The sequence below is a fragment of the Chiloscyllium plagiosum genome, unplaced genomic scaffold (genome assembly GCF_037043375.1).
Source record: "Chiloscyllium plagiosum isolate Xiang-an unplaced genomic scaffold, Cpla_swu_hap1 HiC_scaffold_17, whole genome shotgun sequence".
NCBI classification, from domain to species: Eukaryota; Metazoa; Chordata; class Chondrichthyes; order Orectolobiformes; family Hemiscylliidae; genus Chiloscyllium; species Chiloscyllium plagiosum.
The window spans coordinates 4,038,718-4,058,388 of record NW_028270155.1 but is presented as its reverse complement, the minus strand read 5'-3'; the positions used below and the strand labels follow the sequence as shown (position 1 = coordinate 4,058,388).

The following is a 19,671-nucleotide window of genomic DNA, read 5'->3' as shown; positions in this document are numbered from 1 at the left end:
ATGAAGATAAGAGGAAATTTGAGAGAGGTGTGAAAAACTTGGTGTTTTTGAAATGGTAAATACCTATGTGGAGTAAGGTTTTCCAATGTCTGAATACCAATGGACATAGATTTAAAATATTTAGAAAAAGGTACAGTGAGTATAAAGTTGAAACTTTATTGCTGGAACAGCACAGCAGGTCAGGCAGCATCCAGGGAACAGGAGATTCGACGTTTCGGGCACAGGCCCTGAAGAAGGGCCTGTGCCCGAAACGTCGAATCTCCTGTTCCCTGGATGCTGCCTGACCTGCTGTGCTGTTCCAGCAATAAAGTTTCAACTTTGATCTCCAGCATCTGCAGACCTCACTTTCTCCACAGTGAGTGTAAATACCTTTATTGACAATCAATTGTTGGGATGTGGAATTCATTGCCTCATAAGGTAGTTAATGTAGCAGATTCAATCACAACCTTCAAAAGGGAATTTGATAAATAATTGAAGGAGAGAATGTCGCAGGAATATGGGGGCTAACTGTATTACTCTGACAGAGCAGTGCAAATCCGATGGACTGAATATCCCACTGTGCTGTGTAATGGGATAAACCACTCACTGTGGAAGAATGTCCAGGCAAGGGCCAACACCTACAGAAGTGAATAATGTTGCTGGTAAGGGAAGGAAAAGGCATTCAGTTTTGGATAACAATATTTGAACCTCTTGTCACCCTCCCCACAGTGCAAAACATTTTACAAAAAAACCAAATCATAATTTTGTTTCACTCAAACGTGGAATTCTATTTTATTTTGCCAATGCTCATATATTAGCTATCCCACTCCCATTTGCATGTACGATGCTTTACTGATTGTGGTTTCTCTTCACCGACAGAAAAATGACGGTACTGAAGGTGCCTGGAATCTAAGTGCAAACATCTACACATCTTAGATGTGTGCACTTATATTTACTGTTGCCTTGCAGCCTTTGCAATTACAACATAGCTGAAATGTCTTTTACGCTGTTTGGCCTGACTACAAATAGGGATCAATCGAATTTTAAATGACTGCTCACAGGCTCGCCACTGCTCCTTGACCTTTGTAAATGAAGAAAGCCTCAGTCACCATTGATACCTGCTTCTTAAAGGGCATGGGAGAAGGCCAGTTCTAAACACCACCATTTCGAGCTGTTCTTAAAAGAAAGAGAGTGAAGTGGACTGGGAGTTAATTCCCTGACCTGTTTGTATTTGTTATCAACAGTTAAATTTGAAATATTTTATTTTTATTGAGTTTACATATAGGCTATAACCATCTTTTCTCCCATTTCTTCATATTAGATTAGATTAGATTACTTACAGTATGGAAACAGGCCCTTCGGCCCAACAAGTCCACACCGCCCCGCCGAAGCGCAACCCACCCATACCCCTACATTTACCCCTTACCTAACACTAGGGGCAATTTAGCATGGTCAATTCACCTGATCTGCACATCTTTGGACTGTGGGAGGAAACCGGAGCACCCGGAGGAAACCCGGGCAGGCACGGGGAGAACATGCAAACTCCACACAGTCAGTCGCCTGAGGCGGGAATTGAACCCGGGTCTCTGGCGCTGAGAGGCAGCAGTGCTAACCACTGTGCCACCGTGCCGCCCACAATATGCTATTCCATAAACCAGATCTTGTTCCTTCTCAGTCCCATTCTCAAAAAAACACCATACTGTAAAGTATGATGGAATATATTTTTGAATTTCATTGATTAATGTTCTATCAGTAGAATATCCTGATGAAGGTCTTCTGCTCAAAACATCGATTCTCCTGGCTCCTCGGATGCTGCCTGATTGGCTGTGCTTTTCTAGCACCGCACTTTTTGACTCTGATCTCCAGCATTGGCAGTCCTCACTTGCTGCTATTCTATCAGTAGAAGTCAATCAGCCCATCATGACTCTGCTATCTCTGTTTACAATTAGTCCTGCTTTCCCCTTGCTCCTTCACAGCCTTAAATTGCTTTCCTCTCCAAGCATTTATATAATTGCCTTTTGAAAGTTGGTATTAAGCCGATGTCCATCTCCCTTTGAGATAGCACATTCTATATCACTGTAATTTGGTGCATAAATGATGGAGTTTGGAAACTGCCTCCTTGCATGATCTCTCAAAACAGATATTATTAAGGGTAACTGGGATTTTCTTCTTTGATTTCCATTTAGAAACACACTTAGCTCTGAGTTAAAAGCTGGAAGATTACATAATCCAGGCTAACTCCAGTTACAGAAGGAGTGCTGAGTTGTCAGAGGTGGTATGCTGTTTCTCAGGTGATACTGAGTCCCTATTCCCAAGTACAGGTGGAGGTTGAAGGTACTGTGATATGATTATGAAGAAGAGCTCAAAACTACCTGAGTGTTCTGGTAATGTCCATCCCGCATCCAGCACCCTGCAATGCAGGATAATTGCTGATTATTCAGTGTTGTCTGTTGATGACTACTGTGGATTTGTGAAACATCAGCAGCACCCAGCAGAAACCGACACAGACTATGGGAGAACGTGCAAACTCCAAACAGTCACCTCAGGCTGAATTGAACCTGGCTCGCTGGCACTCTGGGGCAGCAGTACTAACCACTGAGCTGCTATGCCTGATGAGTTGTGAATGGCCCTGTCTTTCCCCACAGGGGAATTGCCATGTGGGTGAAGCAATGGAGTAAACCTTGATGGTGGCTTATTCCAGGAGTAGTACTGATAGAGAATGAGGTACAGATTGGCTGCTTACCGATACAAAAGAAGACCAAAATAAGAAGGGAGGCATTAAATTGTTGGATGGAGAACATTTTAATAGGTCAGCAGGAAGAGCAAGGCACATTTTCTTGAAATGCTAGTTGACCTTCTGTAAATGCTGTTCTCAGGTGAAGCAGGGCTCACACACAGGTGTGACGGTGCTGCCATTTTAAAAGGTTATTTTGTCCTTGGTTTTTTTGAAGACAGGTCCTGAAGGCAGAGATGCTGAAGAGTCAAGTTCAAAAATGGAAGGGGAGCAGCCAATTCTCCCAGTTCAGTTTTTTAACTTCAGTAAAGGATTCCTCTGACGTTCTCTGAAATCTCTCTCTGGAAGTTGTTCCCTCCTGCCTGTAGAATCTATGTTTGAATTTACCTTTTTGCCAAGGGTAAATGGGGGATATTACCATATTGGAACAGTTAATTAGCTAAGTTACTGTAATGGGTCAGTGAAATTTTCCAATAGTTGAGATATTCTAAATTCCACTTTCTTTTGTTTGTGTTTCAACTGCAGTGTTTAAATAAATTCTGTTTTACTGAAAGCCAAGTGGGTTGACCAGCTGCATTACACCTGGAATATCCACTACACATCGTCTTTAAAATAAGAAAAGTTAGGGTCTAGGCAATCTTCTTAAAATGTTTTGGGGGGAGCGGTCTATCCTGATTCATAACAAAGTGCATGTTTTAATCTAGATATTCCAATGTGTTTATGTCCAAGTATAAAACCATATGTTCTTTCTTTGCTTTTACTGACTAATAACACTAAAAATATGTAGTAGTGGCTACTAGTGTAAGTGGGGTCAAAAGGCAGACGTGATTCTGAAAAGAGGGTCATAATGGAAGAAGGAATGAAGAGAGGAAAATGTATGACATTGATCTCTGAAACTTGGACAGAATTTTTGAGATTTATTTCCAGCTTGGTTAGGAGTGATGTGATTAATTAAATGATTAATGCAATTCCCGGTTCTCAGAGTAGAACAGTACAGAACCAAAGCTGGGCAATTCACTCATCCAGGTTAATGCACTGTGACTGTACCAGGCCTTCAGAATCTGGTCAGGATTTGCAGTAAGCAAGTCACCAAGTATGAATATGATTTTTATGTAATAGTTTTAGTTGTTAATTAGTATACTTTATGAACTGGCAGTATTATCTGTGTTATCGTGAGTGAAGGTAATAACAGGACACTGATCATTGCCATTTGAGTTTGCAGCGAAGGACTGTGAAGAAACACGCCACAGTCATGATTGATTTGGTTCTTTTCAAAGATTCCAATATAGGCAAGTGACATTTACAAAGCAAGCAGCTGGATGTAAATATCTAAGTGGGCCATAGCTCTGACTGACACTCTGACTCAGTTAGTCTGGCGGATAAGAGAAGATGCACTGCATGATGTCTGCACAGCAGTTCTGAATGTGATCCTTTCATACACCACTGTGTCTGGTCCCATTAGCAAATGCTGGGAGTGCAAGAAAGCAGGAAGTGGAAATCTCCTAATCCACATGTTGTACTGTTAGTGGTATTGTTATTAGTGGTATTGTTACCAGAGTGGGAACATGGTGAGACTATTTCCCAGGGCAGAAATGGCTAACACGAGGGGTCATAGTTTTAAGCTGGTTGGAGGAAAGTATAGAGGGGATGTCAGAGGCAGGTTCTTTACACAGAGAGTTGTAAGAGCATGGAATGCGTTGCCAGCAGCAGTTGTGGAAGCAAGGTCATTGGGGACATTTAAGAGACTGCTGGACATGCATATGGTCACAGAAATTTGAGGGTGCATACACGAGGATCAATGGTCGGGACAACATCGTGGGCTGAAGGGCCTGTTCTGTGCTGTACTGTTCTATGTTCTAGAATCATCATTTTGTTTTAGTTCCCTCCCTGTCCAAATTGTTGCTGGCAGGCAGTTCATAGCCAAGTCTCCAATCTCACTGTGTGTTCTGAGGCAGTGAGTTAGTGCATAAGAACTAAGCAACATACTGAGCATCATACACACTATGTAGTCTAGGTCACTGGGTGAAATCTCCTTTCCCAAGCCTCGAAAAATGAGGCTAATTGTAGACTGTCTCTTTACTCCCTCGTTTGTCCCTCCTGTCCTGCTCCACCCCACCAAGCTAGCTCACCCTCCTGCTCTCCTTAGCCTGCCTTTCTGCTCTCTCCCCACTATTTGGAAGTTGTGGCATGTGAAGAATCAAATCTCTAATCTCTGGTCTTAGCAAGTTGCACTTTATCACATTTTTCCAAATTGTCACTGAGTGCAGTATGTAATGGAATGTCTCTCGTACTGGCCAGTAAGAGTTACTCGTTGCCTGTTTTTAAGAAGGTCCACCATATTATGTTCCCCTGTCCAGCCGACGACCAAACCCTCTGTGGGACATTGTACTAAATTACCCTTTTAGTTTCTGGAAATTATGCCTTGTGATAGCTCATTTTAATGTGTGTTCATCATTTGGAACAAGTGGTGAGCCGCTTGCTATCCCAAACCAATCTAGCTTGCAGGGCAGTAAGAAAGTTATTTTCACTCGTAATCTAAATCTCAACAAAAAAAGTTCTTCATTTGCATTCGGAGCAGCCAGAAGCCAATAAGCCTAAACTTGTAAAAGCTGAGATTCCAGTAAATGCGAAAGCATAGCCCTATTCAACAATGTAACTGACCTCTACCCCGCTGAAGCCAGGCGCCAACTCGTACACACCTCCTCCTACCGCCCCGCCCCCACCCCCGACCATGACCCCACTCCCCATCACCAAACCTTCATCTCCCAGACCATACAGAACCTCATCACCTCAGGAATTCTCCCACCCACAGCTTCCAACTTCGTAGTCTGGGAACCCCACACCACCCGATTCTACCTCCTTCCCAAGATCCACAAGCCTGACCACTCCGGCAGACCCATTGTCTCAGCCTGCTCCTGCCCCACTGAACTCATCTCCACCTACCTCAATACTGTCCTATCCCCCCTCGTCCAGGAAGACCATTCCATCCGTGACTACCTGGTCAGATCCACACCCCCCAACAACTCACCCTCCCATCCTGGCACCCTCCCCTGCCACCACAGGAATTGCAAAACCTGCGCCCACACCTCCTCCCTCACCTCCATCCAAGGCCCCAAAGGAGCCTTCCACATCCATCAAAGTTTCACCTGCACATCAACCAAAATCATTTATTGTATCCGTTGCTCCCGATGCGGTCTCCTCTACATTGGGGAGACTGAACGCCTTCTCACAGAGCGCTTTAGGGAATATCTCCGGGACACCCACACCAATCAACCACACCGCCTCGTGGCCCAACATTTCAACTCCCCCTCCCACTCAGCCGAGGACATGGAGGTCCTGGGCCTCCTCCACCGCTACTCCCTCACCATCCGATGCCTGGAGGAAGAACGCCTCATCTTCCGCCTCAGGAAACTTCAACCCCAAGGCATCAATGTGGACTTCACCAGTTTCCTCATTTCCCCTCCCCCCACCTTACTCCAATTCCAACCTTCAAGCTCAGTACTGTGCTCATGATCTGCCCTACCTGCCAATCTCCCTCCCCACCTATCTGCTCCACCCTCCCCTCTGACCTATCACCTCCATCCCCACCCCCATTTGCCTATTGTACTCTTTGCTACCTTCTCCCCAGCTACACCCCCCTGCCCACCCCTCCCCAAAACTCATCTCTCCACCATGGAGGCTCCCTGTCTCCATTCCTGATGAAGGGCCTTTGCCCGAAACATCAATTTTCCTGCTTCTCGGATGCTGCCTGACCTGCTGTGCTTTTCCGGCATCACTCTAATCTAAACTCCGGTTGCCACCATCTGCAATCCTCACTTTTGCCTAATGTAATTGCAAGACCTAACCAAGAAGATGATTGTGATTTTAGAGATAGTGGCTGAAGGGCTTATTCTGATATTATGGAAGCATTTGTGCTAGTATTGGAGCGTTTGTTTGAACAGAAAAAGTGATAAAGCTGCCTTTGCTGACCCAGGCTTTCAGATAGGTGGCAGGGTAGAACAGTATGTAGGGAGGCAGCTCCAGTGTACATAATAACAGTATGTAGGGAGGCAGCTCCAGTGTACATAATAACAGTATGGAGGGAGGCAGCTCCAGTGTACATAATAACAGTATGGAGGGAGGCAGCTCCAGTGTACATAATAACAGTATGTAGGGAGGCAGCTCCAGTGTACATAATAACAGTATGGAGGGAGGCAGCTCCAGTGTACATAATAACAGTATGGAGGGAGGCAGCTCCAGTGTACATAATAACAGTATGGAGGGAGGCAGCTCCAGTGTACATAATAACAGTATGGAGGGAGGCAGCTCCAGTGTACATAATAACAGTATGGAGGGAGGCAGCTCCAGTGTACATAATAACAGTATGGAGGGAGGCAGCTCCAGTGTACATAATAACAGTATGTAGGGAGGCAGCTCCAGTGTACATAATAACAGTATGTAGGGAGGCAGCTCAAGTGTACATAATAACAGTATGTAGGGAGGCAGCTCCAGTGTACATAATAACAGTATGTAGGGAGGCAGCTCCAGTGTACATAATAACAGTATGGAGGGAGGCAGCTCCAGTGTACATAATAACAGTATGTAGGGAGGCAGCTCCAGTGTACATAATAACAGTATGGAGGGAGGCAGCTCCAGTGTACATAATAACAGTATGGAGGGAGGCAGCTCCAGTGTACATAATAACAGTATGGAGGGAGGCAGCTCCAGTGTACATAATAACAGTATGGAGGGAGGCAGCTCCAGTGTACATAATAACAGTATGGAGGGAGGCAGCTCCAGTGTACATAATAACAGTATGTAGGGACGCAGCTCCAGTGTACATAATAACAGTATGTAGGGAGGCAGCTCCAGTGTACATAATAACAGTATGGAGGGAGGCAGCTCCAGTGTACATAATAACAGTATGTAGGGAGGCAGCTCCAGTGTACATAATAACAGTATGTAGGGAGGCAGCTCCAGTGTACATAATAACAGTATGGAGGGAGGCAGCTCCAGTGTACATAATAACAGTATGGAGGGAGGCAGCTCCAGTGTACATAATAACAGTATGGAGGGAGGCAGCTCCAGTGTACATAATAACAGTATGTAGGGAGGCAGCTCCAGTGTACATAATAACAGTATGTAGGGAGGCAGCTCCAGTGTACATAATAACAGTATGTAGGGAGGCAGCTCCAGTGTACATAATAACAGTATGTAGGGAGGCAGCTCCAGTGTACATAATAACAGTATGGAGGGAGGCAGCTCCAGTGTACATAATAACAGTATGTAGGGAGGCAGCTCCAGTGTACATAATAACAGTATGTAGGGAGGCAGCTCCAGTGTACATAATAACAGTATGGAGGGAGGCAGCTCCAGTGTACATAATAACAGTATGTAGGGAGGCAGCTCCAGTGTACATAATAACAGTATGGAGGGAGGCAGCTCCAGTGTACATAATAACAGTATGGAGGGAGGCAGCTCCAGTGTACATAATAACAGTATGTAGGGAGGCAGCTCCAGTGTACATAATAACAGTATGTAGGGAGGCAGCTCCAGTGTACATAATAACAGTATGGAGGGAGGCAGCTCCAGTGTACATAATAACAGTATGGAGGGAGGCAGCTCCAGTGTACATAATAACAGTATGGAGGGAGGCAGCTCCAGTGTACATAATAACAGTATGGAGGGAGGCAGCTCCAGTGTACATAATAACAGTATGGAGGGAGGCAGCTCCAGTGTACATAATAACAGTATGGAGGGAGGCAGCTCCAGTGTACATAATAACAGTATGTAGGGAGGCAGCTCCAGTGTACATAATAACAGTATGGAGGGAGGCAGCTCCAGTGTACATAATAACAGTATGGAGGGAGGCAGCTCCAGTGTACATAATAACAGTATGGAGGGAGGCAGCTCCAGTGTACATAATAACAGTATGGAGGGACATAATAACTGTTCCCTGAATAAATGTTGGTCAGAATCTTGCATTCTTTAGTTTTCCTTATCTTCTGAATTCTTAAGTTGTCCTTATCCCCTACCCTAGTAAGTTGTATGCACCGAAGGCAATTCAGCCCATCACATAGAGTTATCCAGTTCATAGAACATAGAAGAATACAGCGCAGTACAGGCCCTTCGGCCCTCGATGTTGCGCCGATCCAAGCCCACCTAACCTACACTAGCCCACTATCCTCCATATGCCTATCCAATGCCCGCTTAAATGCCCATAATGAGGGAGAGTCCACCACTGCTACTGGCAGGGCATTCCATGAACTCACGACTCGCTGAGTAAAGAACCTACCCCTAACATCTGTCCTATACCTACCCCACCTTAATTTAAAGCTATGCCCCCTTGTAATAGCTGACTCCATACGTGGAAAAAGATTCTCACTGTCGACTCTATCTAAACCCCTAATCATCTTATACACCTCTATCAAGTCACCCCTAAACCTTCTTTTCTCCAATGAAAACAACCCCAAGTGCCTCAGCCTTTCCTCATACGATCTTTCTACCATACCAGGCAACATCCTGGTAAACCTCCTCTGCACCTGTTCCAGTGCCTCCACATCCTTCCTATAGTATGGCGACCAAAACTGCACACAATACTCCAGATGTGGCCGCACCAGAGTCTTATACAACTGCAACATGACCTCAGTACTCCGGAACTCAATTCCTCTTGTTATTTCCTCATTGTTGTCGAAATTTCTCCTTTTCAAGTAATTATTCACTTTATTTTTGGAAGTGCCTATTAAGTTTGCTTCTATCACCCTTTCAGGCAGGAGGCTGGAAGAACACAGCAAGCCAGGCAGCATCAGGAGCGCAGGAGTCGAGGTTTCAGATGTAACCCTTCTTCAGGACTGGGGGTGGGTCTCAGAGGAACTGCAGATAGTGGTGAAGTGAGGATAGGTGAAATGGGAGGAATTAATCCGGTTGGTGGCTGGGAGGAGTGGAAGGGAGGGGGAGGGGCGGTTTGGTTCAGTGTGGCAATGGAGGAGGCCAAGGATGGGCATGTTGGAAAGAGGAATTTAAATGGGCGGTAACTGGGAGGTCTGGTCGGCCCCTGCAACCCTGGTTGCGATGCTCAGTGGAAATTGGAGGAACAACACCTCATCTGTCTGGGCAGCCTACAGCCCGGATGACTCAACATTGAATTCTCCAATTTCAAATAGCTTCCCTTCCCATCCTCCGGCTCCCTTCCCAGCCCCTCCTTGCCACCAACAGGATTCATTCCTCCCACTGACCAACCAAGTTGTACCCTCCACCTGCCTTCACCTATTCCCACTTCACCACCCTGTCCCTGCACCCCCTTTATCTGCAGCTCCTCCTAAACCCACCCCCAGTCCTGAAGAAGGGTTATACCTGAAACTTTGCCTTTTCCCCCTCCTGATGCTGCCTGGTTTGCTGTGTTCTTCCAAACTCCTGCCTGTCTGGATTCCAGCAGCTGCAGTTTTTTTTGTCTCCATCACCCTTTCAGGCATTGCTTTCCAGATCATTGTAACTTACTCTATTTAAAAGTAAATCTCCCCCTGGATTTTTGGCAATTACTTTCAGCCTGTCTCTTCCTGCTAGTGAGAGCGAGTTCATTTTATTTTCTCTGTTATAACATCTCTTGACTTTGGACGTTATTCATGACCACTTCCATCTTTGTCTTTATTTCACTCTCACTGCTATTAAAACACTTAACATGCTGCTCACCCTCCAAGATATAATCCTCTCATTAATTTCCTGGTTGGCTTCACCGGATCCATAAATCCTACACCCAAGCTTGTGTCCTAGCCATTTCTTTTTGTGCTTTTTTTCCCTGACTTCCTTCTGACAGTTGCATAGAGCTCAGAGTACTTGTTTACAGGTCTCCCCACAGCCTCCCGTCCATACTACATGCCCAATTGCATTTTCTTCTTTTCCTTTTCTGGTTGTTTCTATGCATCTGTTTGGTCTGCTCCAACTTTTTGGTGGCAGAACCCACAATTCAAAGATGTGCAGATCAGGTGAATTGGGCATGCTAAATTGCCTGTAGTGTTTGGTGGTGCTGGAAAAGCACAGCAGGTCAGGCAGCATCTGAGGAGCAGGAAAATCGACGTTTCGGGCAAAAGCCCTTCATCAGGAATAGAGGCAAGGTGCCTGCATAGTGGAGAGATAAATGAGAGAGGGGTGGGGGTGGGGAGAAAGTAGCATAGAGTACAATAGGTAAGTGGGGGTGGGGATGGAGGTGATAGGTCAGAGAGGAGGGTGGAGCGGATAGGTGGAAAAGAAGATAGGCAATGGACCTGCACATCCACTAATATCATTTATTGTATCCGTTGCTCCCGATGTGGTCTCCTCTACATTGGGGAGACTGGGCGCCTCCTAGCAGAGCGCTTTAGGGAACATCTCTGGGACACCCGCACCAATCAACCCCACCGCCCCGTGGCCCAACATTTCGACTCCCTCTCCCACTCTGCCGAGGACATACAGGTCCTGGGCCTCCTCCACCGCGCTCCCTCACCACCAGAAGCCTGGAGGAAGAACGCCTCATCTTCTGCCTCGGAACACTTCAACCCCAGGGCATCAATGTGGATTTCACCAGTTTCCTCATTTCCCTTTCCCCCATCTCACCTCAGCTCCAACCTTCCAGCTCAGCCATGCCCTCATGATCTGTCCTACCTGCCTATCTTCCTTTCCACCTATCCGCTCCACCCACCCCCATCCACCCATTGTACTCTTTGCTACCTTCCCCCACCCTCCTCTCTGACCTATCTCCTCCATCCCCACCCCCAGTCACCTATTGTACTTTATGCTACTTTCTCCCCAGCCCCATCCCCCCTCATTTATCTCTCCACTCTGCAGGCACCCTGCCTCTATTCCTGATGAAGAGCTTTTGCCCGAAACGTCGATTTTCCTGCTCCTCGAATGCTGCTTTTTCAGCACCACTCTAATCTAAACTCTGGCTTCCAGCATCTGCAGTCCTTGTTTTTACCCTGTAGTGTTAGGTGCATTAGTCAGGGGTAAATATCGGGTAGGGGCATGGGTCTGGGTGGGTTACTCTTCGGTGGGTCGGTGTGGACTTGTGGGGCTGAATAGCCTGTTTCCATGCAGTAGGGAACCTAATCTAAAAAAAGAACCATGAGCTACCTTGGATGTACACTCTCAAACAGTCCACCGAAATTCCTCCTGCTTGCTACATATCTAACCATCTACGGACACTTATTCTAAAGTAACTATTTCTCTTCAGATACTGGTTAACCCTTCTGTGTACTTCATTTTCATTTCTGCAAAATCGCCTGTCACATTCACAACAAATAATTGCATTTATATCAAAAGCAAAATACTATGAATGGTAGAGGTCTGAATTAACAAAGAGATAGTGCTGGAGAAACTCAGCAAGTCTGCCAGCGTGTGTGGAGAGACAAACCGAGTTAATGTTTTGAGTTTGATGTGACTCTTTTTCAGACGTACTGTTAATGGAATACTTAAGATTGAGAGTTTTCAAGACAGGAATTGGAATTGGTAGAGATGTAAGAAGATTGTGGGAATATCAGAAGTTACAGAGATTGGGAAGGGTGAGACAATTGAGGAATTTGGAAATAATAAGAACAGCTCTAAAATCAAGGTGTTGCTTAACTGGGAGCTAATATAAGTCAACAAACACAGGGTTAGAACTGAATGGCCCTTGGTGTAAATTAAAATGCAGGCTGTGTGTCAAAGACACGAGGTAAACGTAAGCTGGTATGTAAGATTGATTTTCGTTCGCTGAATGCTTTATCTGTTTGCCTACCAGAATAACCCATTGGCTTTCTAGAAAAATAATTCTTTGATCAGTCTCTGCAGGGAAATCTGTCCTTTTTTCTCTTTTTCTGGAGAGTCTGTGTGTCTCTGTATGAGTGTGTTTTGGGGGTATAAAGAGGGATAACTGTATTACTGGCAGTGCATGTTAATTATTGCATCTTCATTGAATGGATTTTGTTTTGTTTACAAACCAATAATTGTGTTTATTTAAAAAAAAGACTTTTGTTTGATTATTTTGTTCAAACAGAAAAGGTTTTTAATTGGAATATTGGTATCTGGGCCAGTGTTTATATTTTTTGTTGTGACCCATGGTGTAATGGCACTAGTGCACTCATCCAGCCTTGGTTGTAACAGATGAAATTTCTCCTCAACTCAGTCCAAAATAATTGTCCCCTTTACCTGAAAACGTGCCTCCTCATTATATTTTCCCCTTGTTGCCCAGCCAGGAGAGACAACATCTTAGCGTATGTCCTGAAAAGTCCTTAATAACCTTCAATGTTCCAATGAGATTAACTCTCATCCTTTGAAACTGCAGAAAGTACAGACCCAATTTACTCAGCCCTTCATTATAATTCAACTGTCTCATTCATTCCATGCTAATGTTTAGTGTTTCTTGAACAAGTACACCCAAGTCTCTTTGAACAGTAATCTTGACAAATTTTACGTTTTTAAAAATAATCCTCCTTCAGCATTTATTTTTTGTTGATCAGTCTTCAATGTGTTTAGTCTATAATAATGTGAGAAAACAGAGTGTCTTCTAACCTGAAGTGTTTTACTCCTGTAGATGCAGCAGCAGGAGCTGGCACAGATGAGACAACGAGATGCAAACTTGACAGCTCTTGCTGCCATCGGCCCACGTAAGAAACACAAACGGGATTCCCCAGGACTGCAAGCGACTGAGGTGGGAATGGCAGCTGGCGAGGTAACCAGACAGGTAGCTCACATAAAAAGAACCGCACCCCATTTACAGATAGGCAGCAGCATTATAGAACATAGAACAATACAGCTCAGAACAGGCCCTTCGTCCCTCAATGTTGCGCCGACCTGTGAACTATTCTCAGTTCGTCCCCCTACACTATCCCAAAATCATCCACGTGCTTATCTAAGGATTATTTAAATCTCCCTGATGTGGCTGAGTTAACTACATTGGCAGGTAGGGCATTCCACGCCCTTACCACTCTCTGAGTAAAGGACCTGCCTCTGACAGCTGTCTTAAATCTATCACCCCTCAATTTGTAGTTATGCCCCCTCATACACGCTGACGTCAGCATCCTAGGAAAAAAGACTTTCACTGTCTACCCTATCTAATCCTCTGATCATCTTGTATGTCTCTATCAAATCCCCCCTTAGTCTTCTTCTTTCCAATGAGAACAGACCCAAGTCTCTCAGCCTTTCCTCATAAGACCTTCCCTCCAGACCAGACAACATCCTGGTAAATCTCCACTGCACCTTTCCCAATGCTTCCACATCCTTCCCAAAATATGGTGACCAGAACTGTACACAATATTCCAAGTGTGGCCGCACTAGCATTTTGTATAGCTGCAGCATGATATTGTGGCTTTGGAACTCAATCTCTGTACAACTGAAACCTAACACACCGTGTGCCTTCTTAACAGCATTATCAACCTGGGTGGCAACTTTCAAGGATCTATGTACATGGACATCAAGATCCCTCTGCACATCCACACTACCGTGAATCTTTCCATTGACCCAGTATTCTGCCTTCCTGTTATTCTTCCCAAAGTGCATCACCTCACATTTAGCTGCATTGAACTCCATAGCTCCATATATTGATAGTTTTTTTGCAAACTTTCATAGATTTGACATTCGTTGTAATTAGCATCATAAATTATTGCAACCATTCTGAATCTTGACACATGCTTCAAAAGATGATTGTTGTTTGTTATTAATATCAATATCAATATTGATGCCCTCCCCCCCCAAAGGTTGTGCTGCCATGAAATCTGTGTTTTTTTCTCTGATGTTGCTGAAGAGTTGACTATTGTTTTGGTATCACATTTAAATTTGACTTAACTTTTATAATTTTCTGAAACCTTCAAGTTGCCAATGGGATTGGAAGTCCCTATGTTTCCATTTTTGTGGTTGAATGAAGTACGGTATGACTGGAATCAATGTTTGTTATTAAGTCAGTCCCCACACAGAGTCCTGCAGTATCTATGTAAACACCTAAATGGGTGCAGCACCTCAGGCTGATGTAACCCTTTCATCAACATGTTCCAGAAACCTCAATCTTCAAACTTGACTTCTCTCTTTCTGTCCTCTCACCTAATGGCTTGAATGTCATGCTGTTTGCTTCCCTACAAAATTCATAAGATTCTGGATTGATCCCAACCATTTGGAATTTGGTGCACTATTTCTTACAGTCTTATGATCTTACATGCAATATTACTATTTAAGAAAGAAGGAAGAGAGAAATGAGGGGGCCACAGATCAGTTAATGTGACATTGGTCTTTGTGGGGGGAGAAAAACCCAAAAGAACTGCAGATGCTGGAAATCAGAAACAAGTTGTGAAAAAGGGTCACTGGACCTGAAAGATTAACTCTGATTTCTCTCCACAGATGCTGGCAGACCTGCTGGGTTTTTCTAGCAATTTCTGTTTTTGTTATTGGTCTTTGTAGAGTCTATTATTAAAACTTCCTAGGGAATGCACCGAGGGAATCCAGCATATAATTAAACAATGTTGACGTTTTTACAAAAGGAAAATTATGTTTGAAAAACATGTTTAAGTATTTTCATGATGTAACTAGAAGAGTAGATAGAGCAGAAATAGTGTACTACACTGGGATTTTCAAAAAGCATGTGATAAGGTTTCACACAAAAGGTTAATATGCAAGTTAAGGACATATGGATTTGTATACCTGGGGAAAACCAACAGATATGAGGACCAGAAAAGGGAAGGTTTTTTTTCATTCACAGGATGTGGCCTCCTAATCAGGCCAGCAGTATTGTCCAGATCTAATTGCCTTTGAAAAAACCTCCTTCTTGAACTGCTGCAGTCCATTTGGTGTTAGTATACCCATGGTCCTGTTAGGAAAAGTGTTCCTGGCTGACTAGTTTAATCAATTACTGATTTCATTTAGCAGTTTGATACATTGAATAGTTTGCTCTGCCATACAGATGGCAGTTAAGGTCAGTAACATTTCTTTGGGTATGGAGTCACATGTAGGCCAGACCAAATGGATGACAGAATTACTTCACAAAATAAATTAGTGAACTCAATGGGTTACATACAAGAGCCAGCAATTATTCCATGGTCACCAACACTGAGACCAGTTTTAAATCCAGGTTCCTATTAATTGAATTCATATTTTACCAGCAACCAAGTCAGAAACCATGATTATATTGAATGGTGAAGCAGGTTTGAGGAGTTGTATGGTTTATTCTGTTCCTATTTCTTATGTACTGATATAAAAGAAGTTGCCAATCTTACCAACCCACAAGCCACTTCAGAATCTTCATATTGCCATTTGGGGACTGTCTGGCTCAATTAGTGTGAAGTTCGAACCATAAGGAATTTGGTGCTCAAGAATGCCCTCATAAGAACAGGGTACGATGCTCAACTCATCGATCACCAGTTCCATCGTGCCACAGCGAGAAACCGTAATGACCTCCTCAGGAGACAGACACGAGCTGCAAACGATAGGGTGCCCTTCGTTGTCCAGTACTTCCCGGGAGCCTAAAAACTACGCCATGTCCTTCACAGTCTGCAACACCTTATCGATGAGGATAAGCATCTCGCCAAGACCTTCCCTACACCTCCACTTCTCGCCTTTAAACAACCGCCAAACCTCAAGCAGATTATTGCTTGCAGTGAACTGCCTGGCCTTCAGGACAACACCATACAACCCTGTCATGTCAACCACTGCAAGACGTATCAGAATGTCGACACGGATACCACCATTACATGTGGGGACACCCCCTGCCGAGTACACGGCTGGTACTTGATCAACTTTGTCTGTCTCATACGCTACAGGCAAGGATGCCCTGAGACATGGTGCAACAATGAATGAATGGACAGTACACAATAATCAACAGATGGGTGTGTTCCCGCCCAGTCAGGGAACACTTCACCATCAGGACCTCGGATTTTCAGGTGACCATCATCCAAGGCGGACTTCAGGATAGGCAACAACGCAAAGTGGCCGAGCGGAGGTTGAAAGCAAAGTTCAGTACCAATAAGGATGGCCTCAACCAGGACCTTGGGTTCATGTCATTCTAAAGGTGACCCCACCACACTACCTACACACACACACACACACACACACACACACACTACCTACACACACACACACACACTCTGGACATGCTCTCTGTCATAAACACACACTTACACCTCCCACACACCCTCTCACAGGCTTATACTCCATCACACACACTTTACTAAGCTTTCACACACTCTCACATGCACTCATACTCACACGCACATACTCACTCTCTCCCATGCGCACACACACACATATATAAGTCGATGGGTTGAATTTGTATTTGCAGAATTATATTTGCAGATACATTCTATTTTGCTCAAAAAATGCACAATCTGCAGGCAGTCAATCCATGTAATATTTTGTAAATTCCCACTTTGGAGATAGAACCAGTCTGACTAAAGATTGGGTTACAGCCAGACTCTAAGTTCACACCTTTGATGCATTTTTTTTTAGATTCGATTCCCTACAGTAAGGAAACAGACGACTTGGCCCAACAAGTCCACACCAACCCTCCGAAGAGTGACCCACCCAGACTCATGACCACTTCACCTAACCTGCACATCTTTGGATTGTGGGAGGAAACCCACACAGACACAGGGAGAATGTGCAAACTCAACATAGACAATCACCCAAGGCAGGAATTGAACCCAGGTCCCTGGTGCTGTGAGGTAGCAGTGCTAACCACTGAGCCACAATGCTGCCCCTGAGCTAAGATGTCACCTTTTGCTATGAAACTTTAAGTTATCTCGAGAGTAGACTTAAAAGAAGTTCTGGGATTTACATATTAATGAACAGAAACCTGCAACCCCCATTCTAAAAGATGAAAGACTTAACAACAATCCAGGTTTGTTCAATATATAATTTCAGTTGTATGACACTGTAATCCTTTGTTATAAAACCTGTGTTTTATGGTCTTATTCGCCACAAACACCTAATGAAGGAGCAGCACTCTGAAAGCTAGTGCTTCCAAATAAACTTGTTGGATGATAACCTGGTGTTGTGCAATTTTTAATTTTTGAGAGTGTGGTGCTGGAAAAGCACAGCCAGTCAGGCAGCATCTGAGGAGCGGGAGACTTGATATTTTGGACATAAGCCCTTCATCACGATTTTTAACTTTATCATGTATAAAAGCTGTGTTACATCTCTCATACTCAGCACCAGCTGGATTATGAGAGATTTTGGTATATTTTGCCCTGTATTCTATGCCAGATGGAAAACCCTTACTTGTAGGAGGCTGGGAAAAAAAGGAATGTAATTTCAACCTTTTTCATTACATTTTCACCCTATGTTTCATCATTTCACATCTTGCCTGTGCCTCTGGCTGTCAGCTTTGTTTCTCAAGAGCAAACTGAATGTGACTTCTTTTACATAGAGGAGTCACAGAATATCTCAGAGGCCTGTGGCTGTTACTGGACTCCACTCTCTCGCCTGCTTTCAGCCAAACTGAAGGGCTTGTCACAGTTTTCATCTCCTCAGAAATGAGCCCCAGGCACTAGCCAGGAGGAGAAGATGATGGCAGCTTGATTAGCTCCCACAGCTGATTCATTCCCACTGACAGCAAATCTCTAGCTTTCCAAATTATTCTGAAACAAAGACAGTTCTCAGATCTGTGCCAAGCTTAATTTAAAAGGATAATGACCTTTTTTGTGGCATCGGCCTGCTGGAATGACCTCAGCTGAAATTTAAAGTCATTGATTGCTACCTTTTGATGATAAGATATATCCTTCATTTGGGGGCTGAACTACAAAGGTGATTGAATGCTGCAGCTAGTCCTGTGACCCATACTGCTGCAGGGGCTGAAACTGATAGCTGTTCAGGGCCAGCAAGTCTCTCCTGAGCTTGATTTTAAATCCAGAGGCACACAAAGGCCTATAGAGATCCTGAAGGTGTATAAGTTACACAACTGGCAATGGGAAGCATTCAGAAGAGGGACCTGGAGGGAGTGGTGTTTGGGGGCAGGGAAGGGGAGTGCGGTGGGATGAGAGAAACTAATTTGCTGTCAGCACAAAAACTGTATTCACATTTTTCTGGGTGTGTGCAGTCCTGGTTCTAATAAACATTGTCATTTAAGTTGGGAGGGAAGGCACAGTTAAACTGTGATTCTTTTTCCCCAGCTGCCGTAATTATTTACATGTGCTTGTGAGAACAAGCCACTGGTTGCTGTAGTGATAGATGGGAAAGATATTTTGTTTCTTAAAGTTTTGGGGTTTTTTTGTCATGACAGAAATCTGCTTTGTTTTTCAATAGTGTGGAACTGTGGTACCTTTCCCCTCTGCATTTGTGCTTCATTTCAGCATTTAAAAATTCAAGGTGATTGAATAAAGGGAAAGTTTAGCTGATAAGCAGGTTATCAGCATTCGTTTCGGGATCTGGCAGGACTGCTTGGCCTGAGACCATAATACAGCCTTGGTCCAACCAGGGACAAAAAGGTGGACTTGAGATGAGATGAGAGCAAGTGGCGTTCTTTGACATCAAGCACAGTTAACTAATTGTAGCATTAAGGATACATGCAAAATTGCAGTTGCTAGGAATCGGAGTAAGCTCGCTGCTAGCTGGAGTTATATCTAGTGAAAATGAAAGTGGTTGTGTTAATGGAGGTTAATCATTTCAATCCTGGGGCACCACCTACTGCAGTTCTGCAGGGTGAGTTCCAAGACTCAACCATCCTGAAATATTTCATCAAGACATTCCTTCCAATATAAGGCCAGAAGTGAGGATGTTTACTAATATTGTAGAGTTTTGTTCCATTTTCAACTCCTCAGAAAATGAAGTAGTCCATGCAGTAAAGCGTGGATAAAATTAGGGTTTAACAGTAGGTGTCAGTAACATTAGTGCCATGCAATAACCATCAGCAATATCATAAAGTCTCTCAGCTCTCCTTGACATTGGACAGTAATTGAATTCCCACAACCATCACCCTGAAAATTACCATTTACTAAAACTGAATTGGGCCAACTATAGATCAGCACCTGATATAGGAGCTGAAGCAAGAC

General features: G+C 44.2%; 1 protein-coding gene across 8 annotated transcripts in view; it reads left to right on the top strand.

The window, feature by feature from the left end:
* The window catches only part of LOC122558192 (transcription initiation factor TFIID subunit 4), a 370,919-nt gene that overhangs the window by 231,982 nt on the left and 119,266 nt on the right, over positions 1–19,671 (top strand). For 4 of the 8 annotated variants that reach the window (XM_087995688.1, XM_087995691.1, XM_087995692.1 and 1 more), the window contains exon 15: positions 13,236–13,385. In XM_087995688.1, coding sequence (XP_087851814.1) covers positions 13,236–13,385 — 150 coding nt within the window. Of the gene's footprint in view, positions 1–13,235; positions 13,386–17,131; positions 17,719–19,671 lie in introns of those variants that run through there. The other 4 variants (XM_043706504.2, XM_087995693.1, XM_087995689.1 and 1 more) reach the window with 3 other exon arrangements.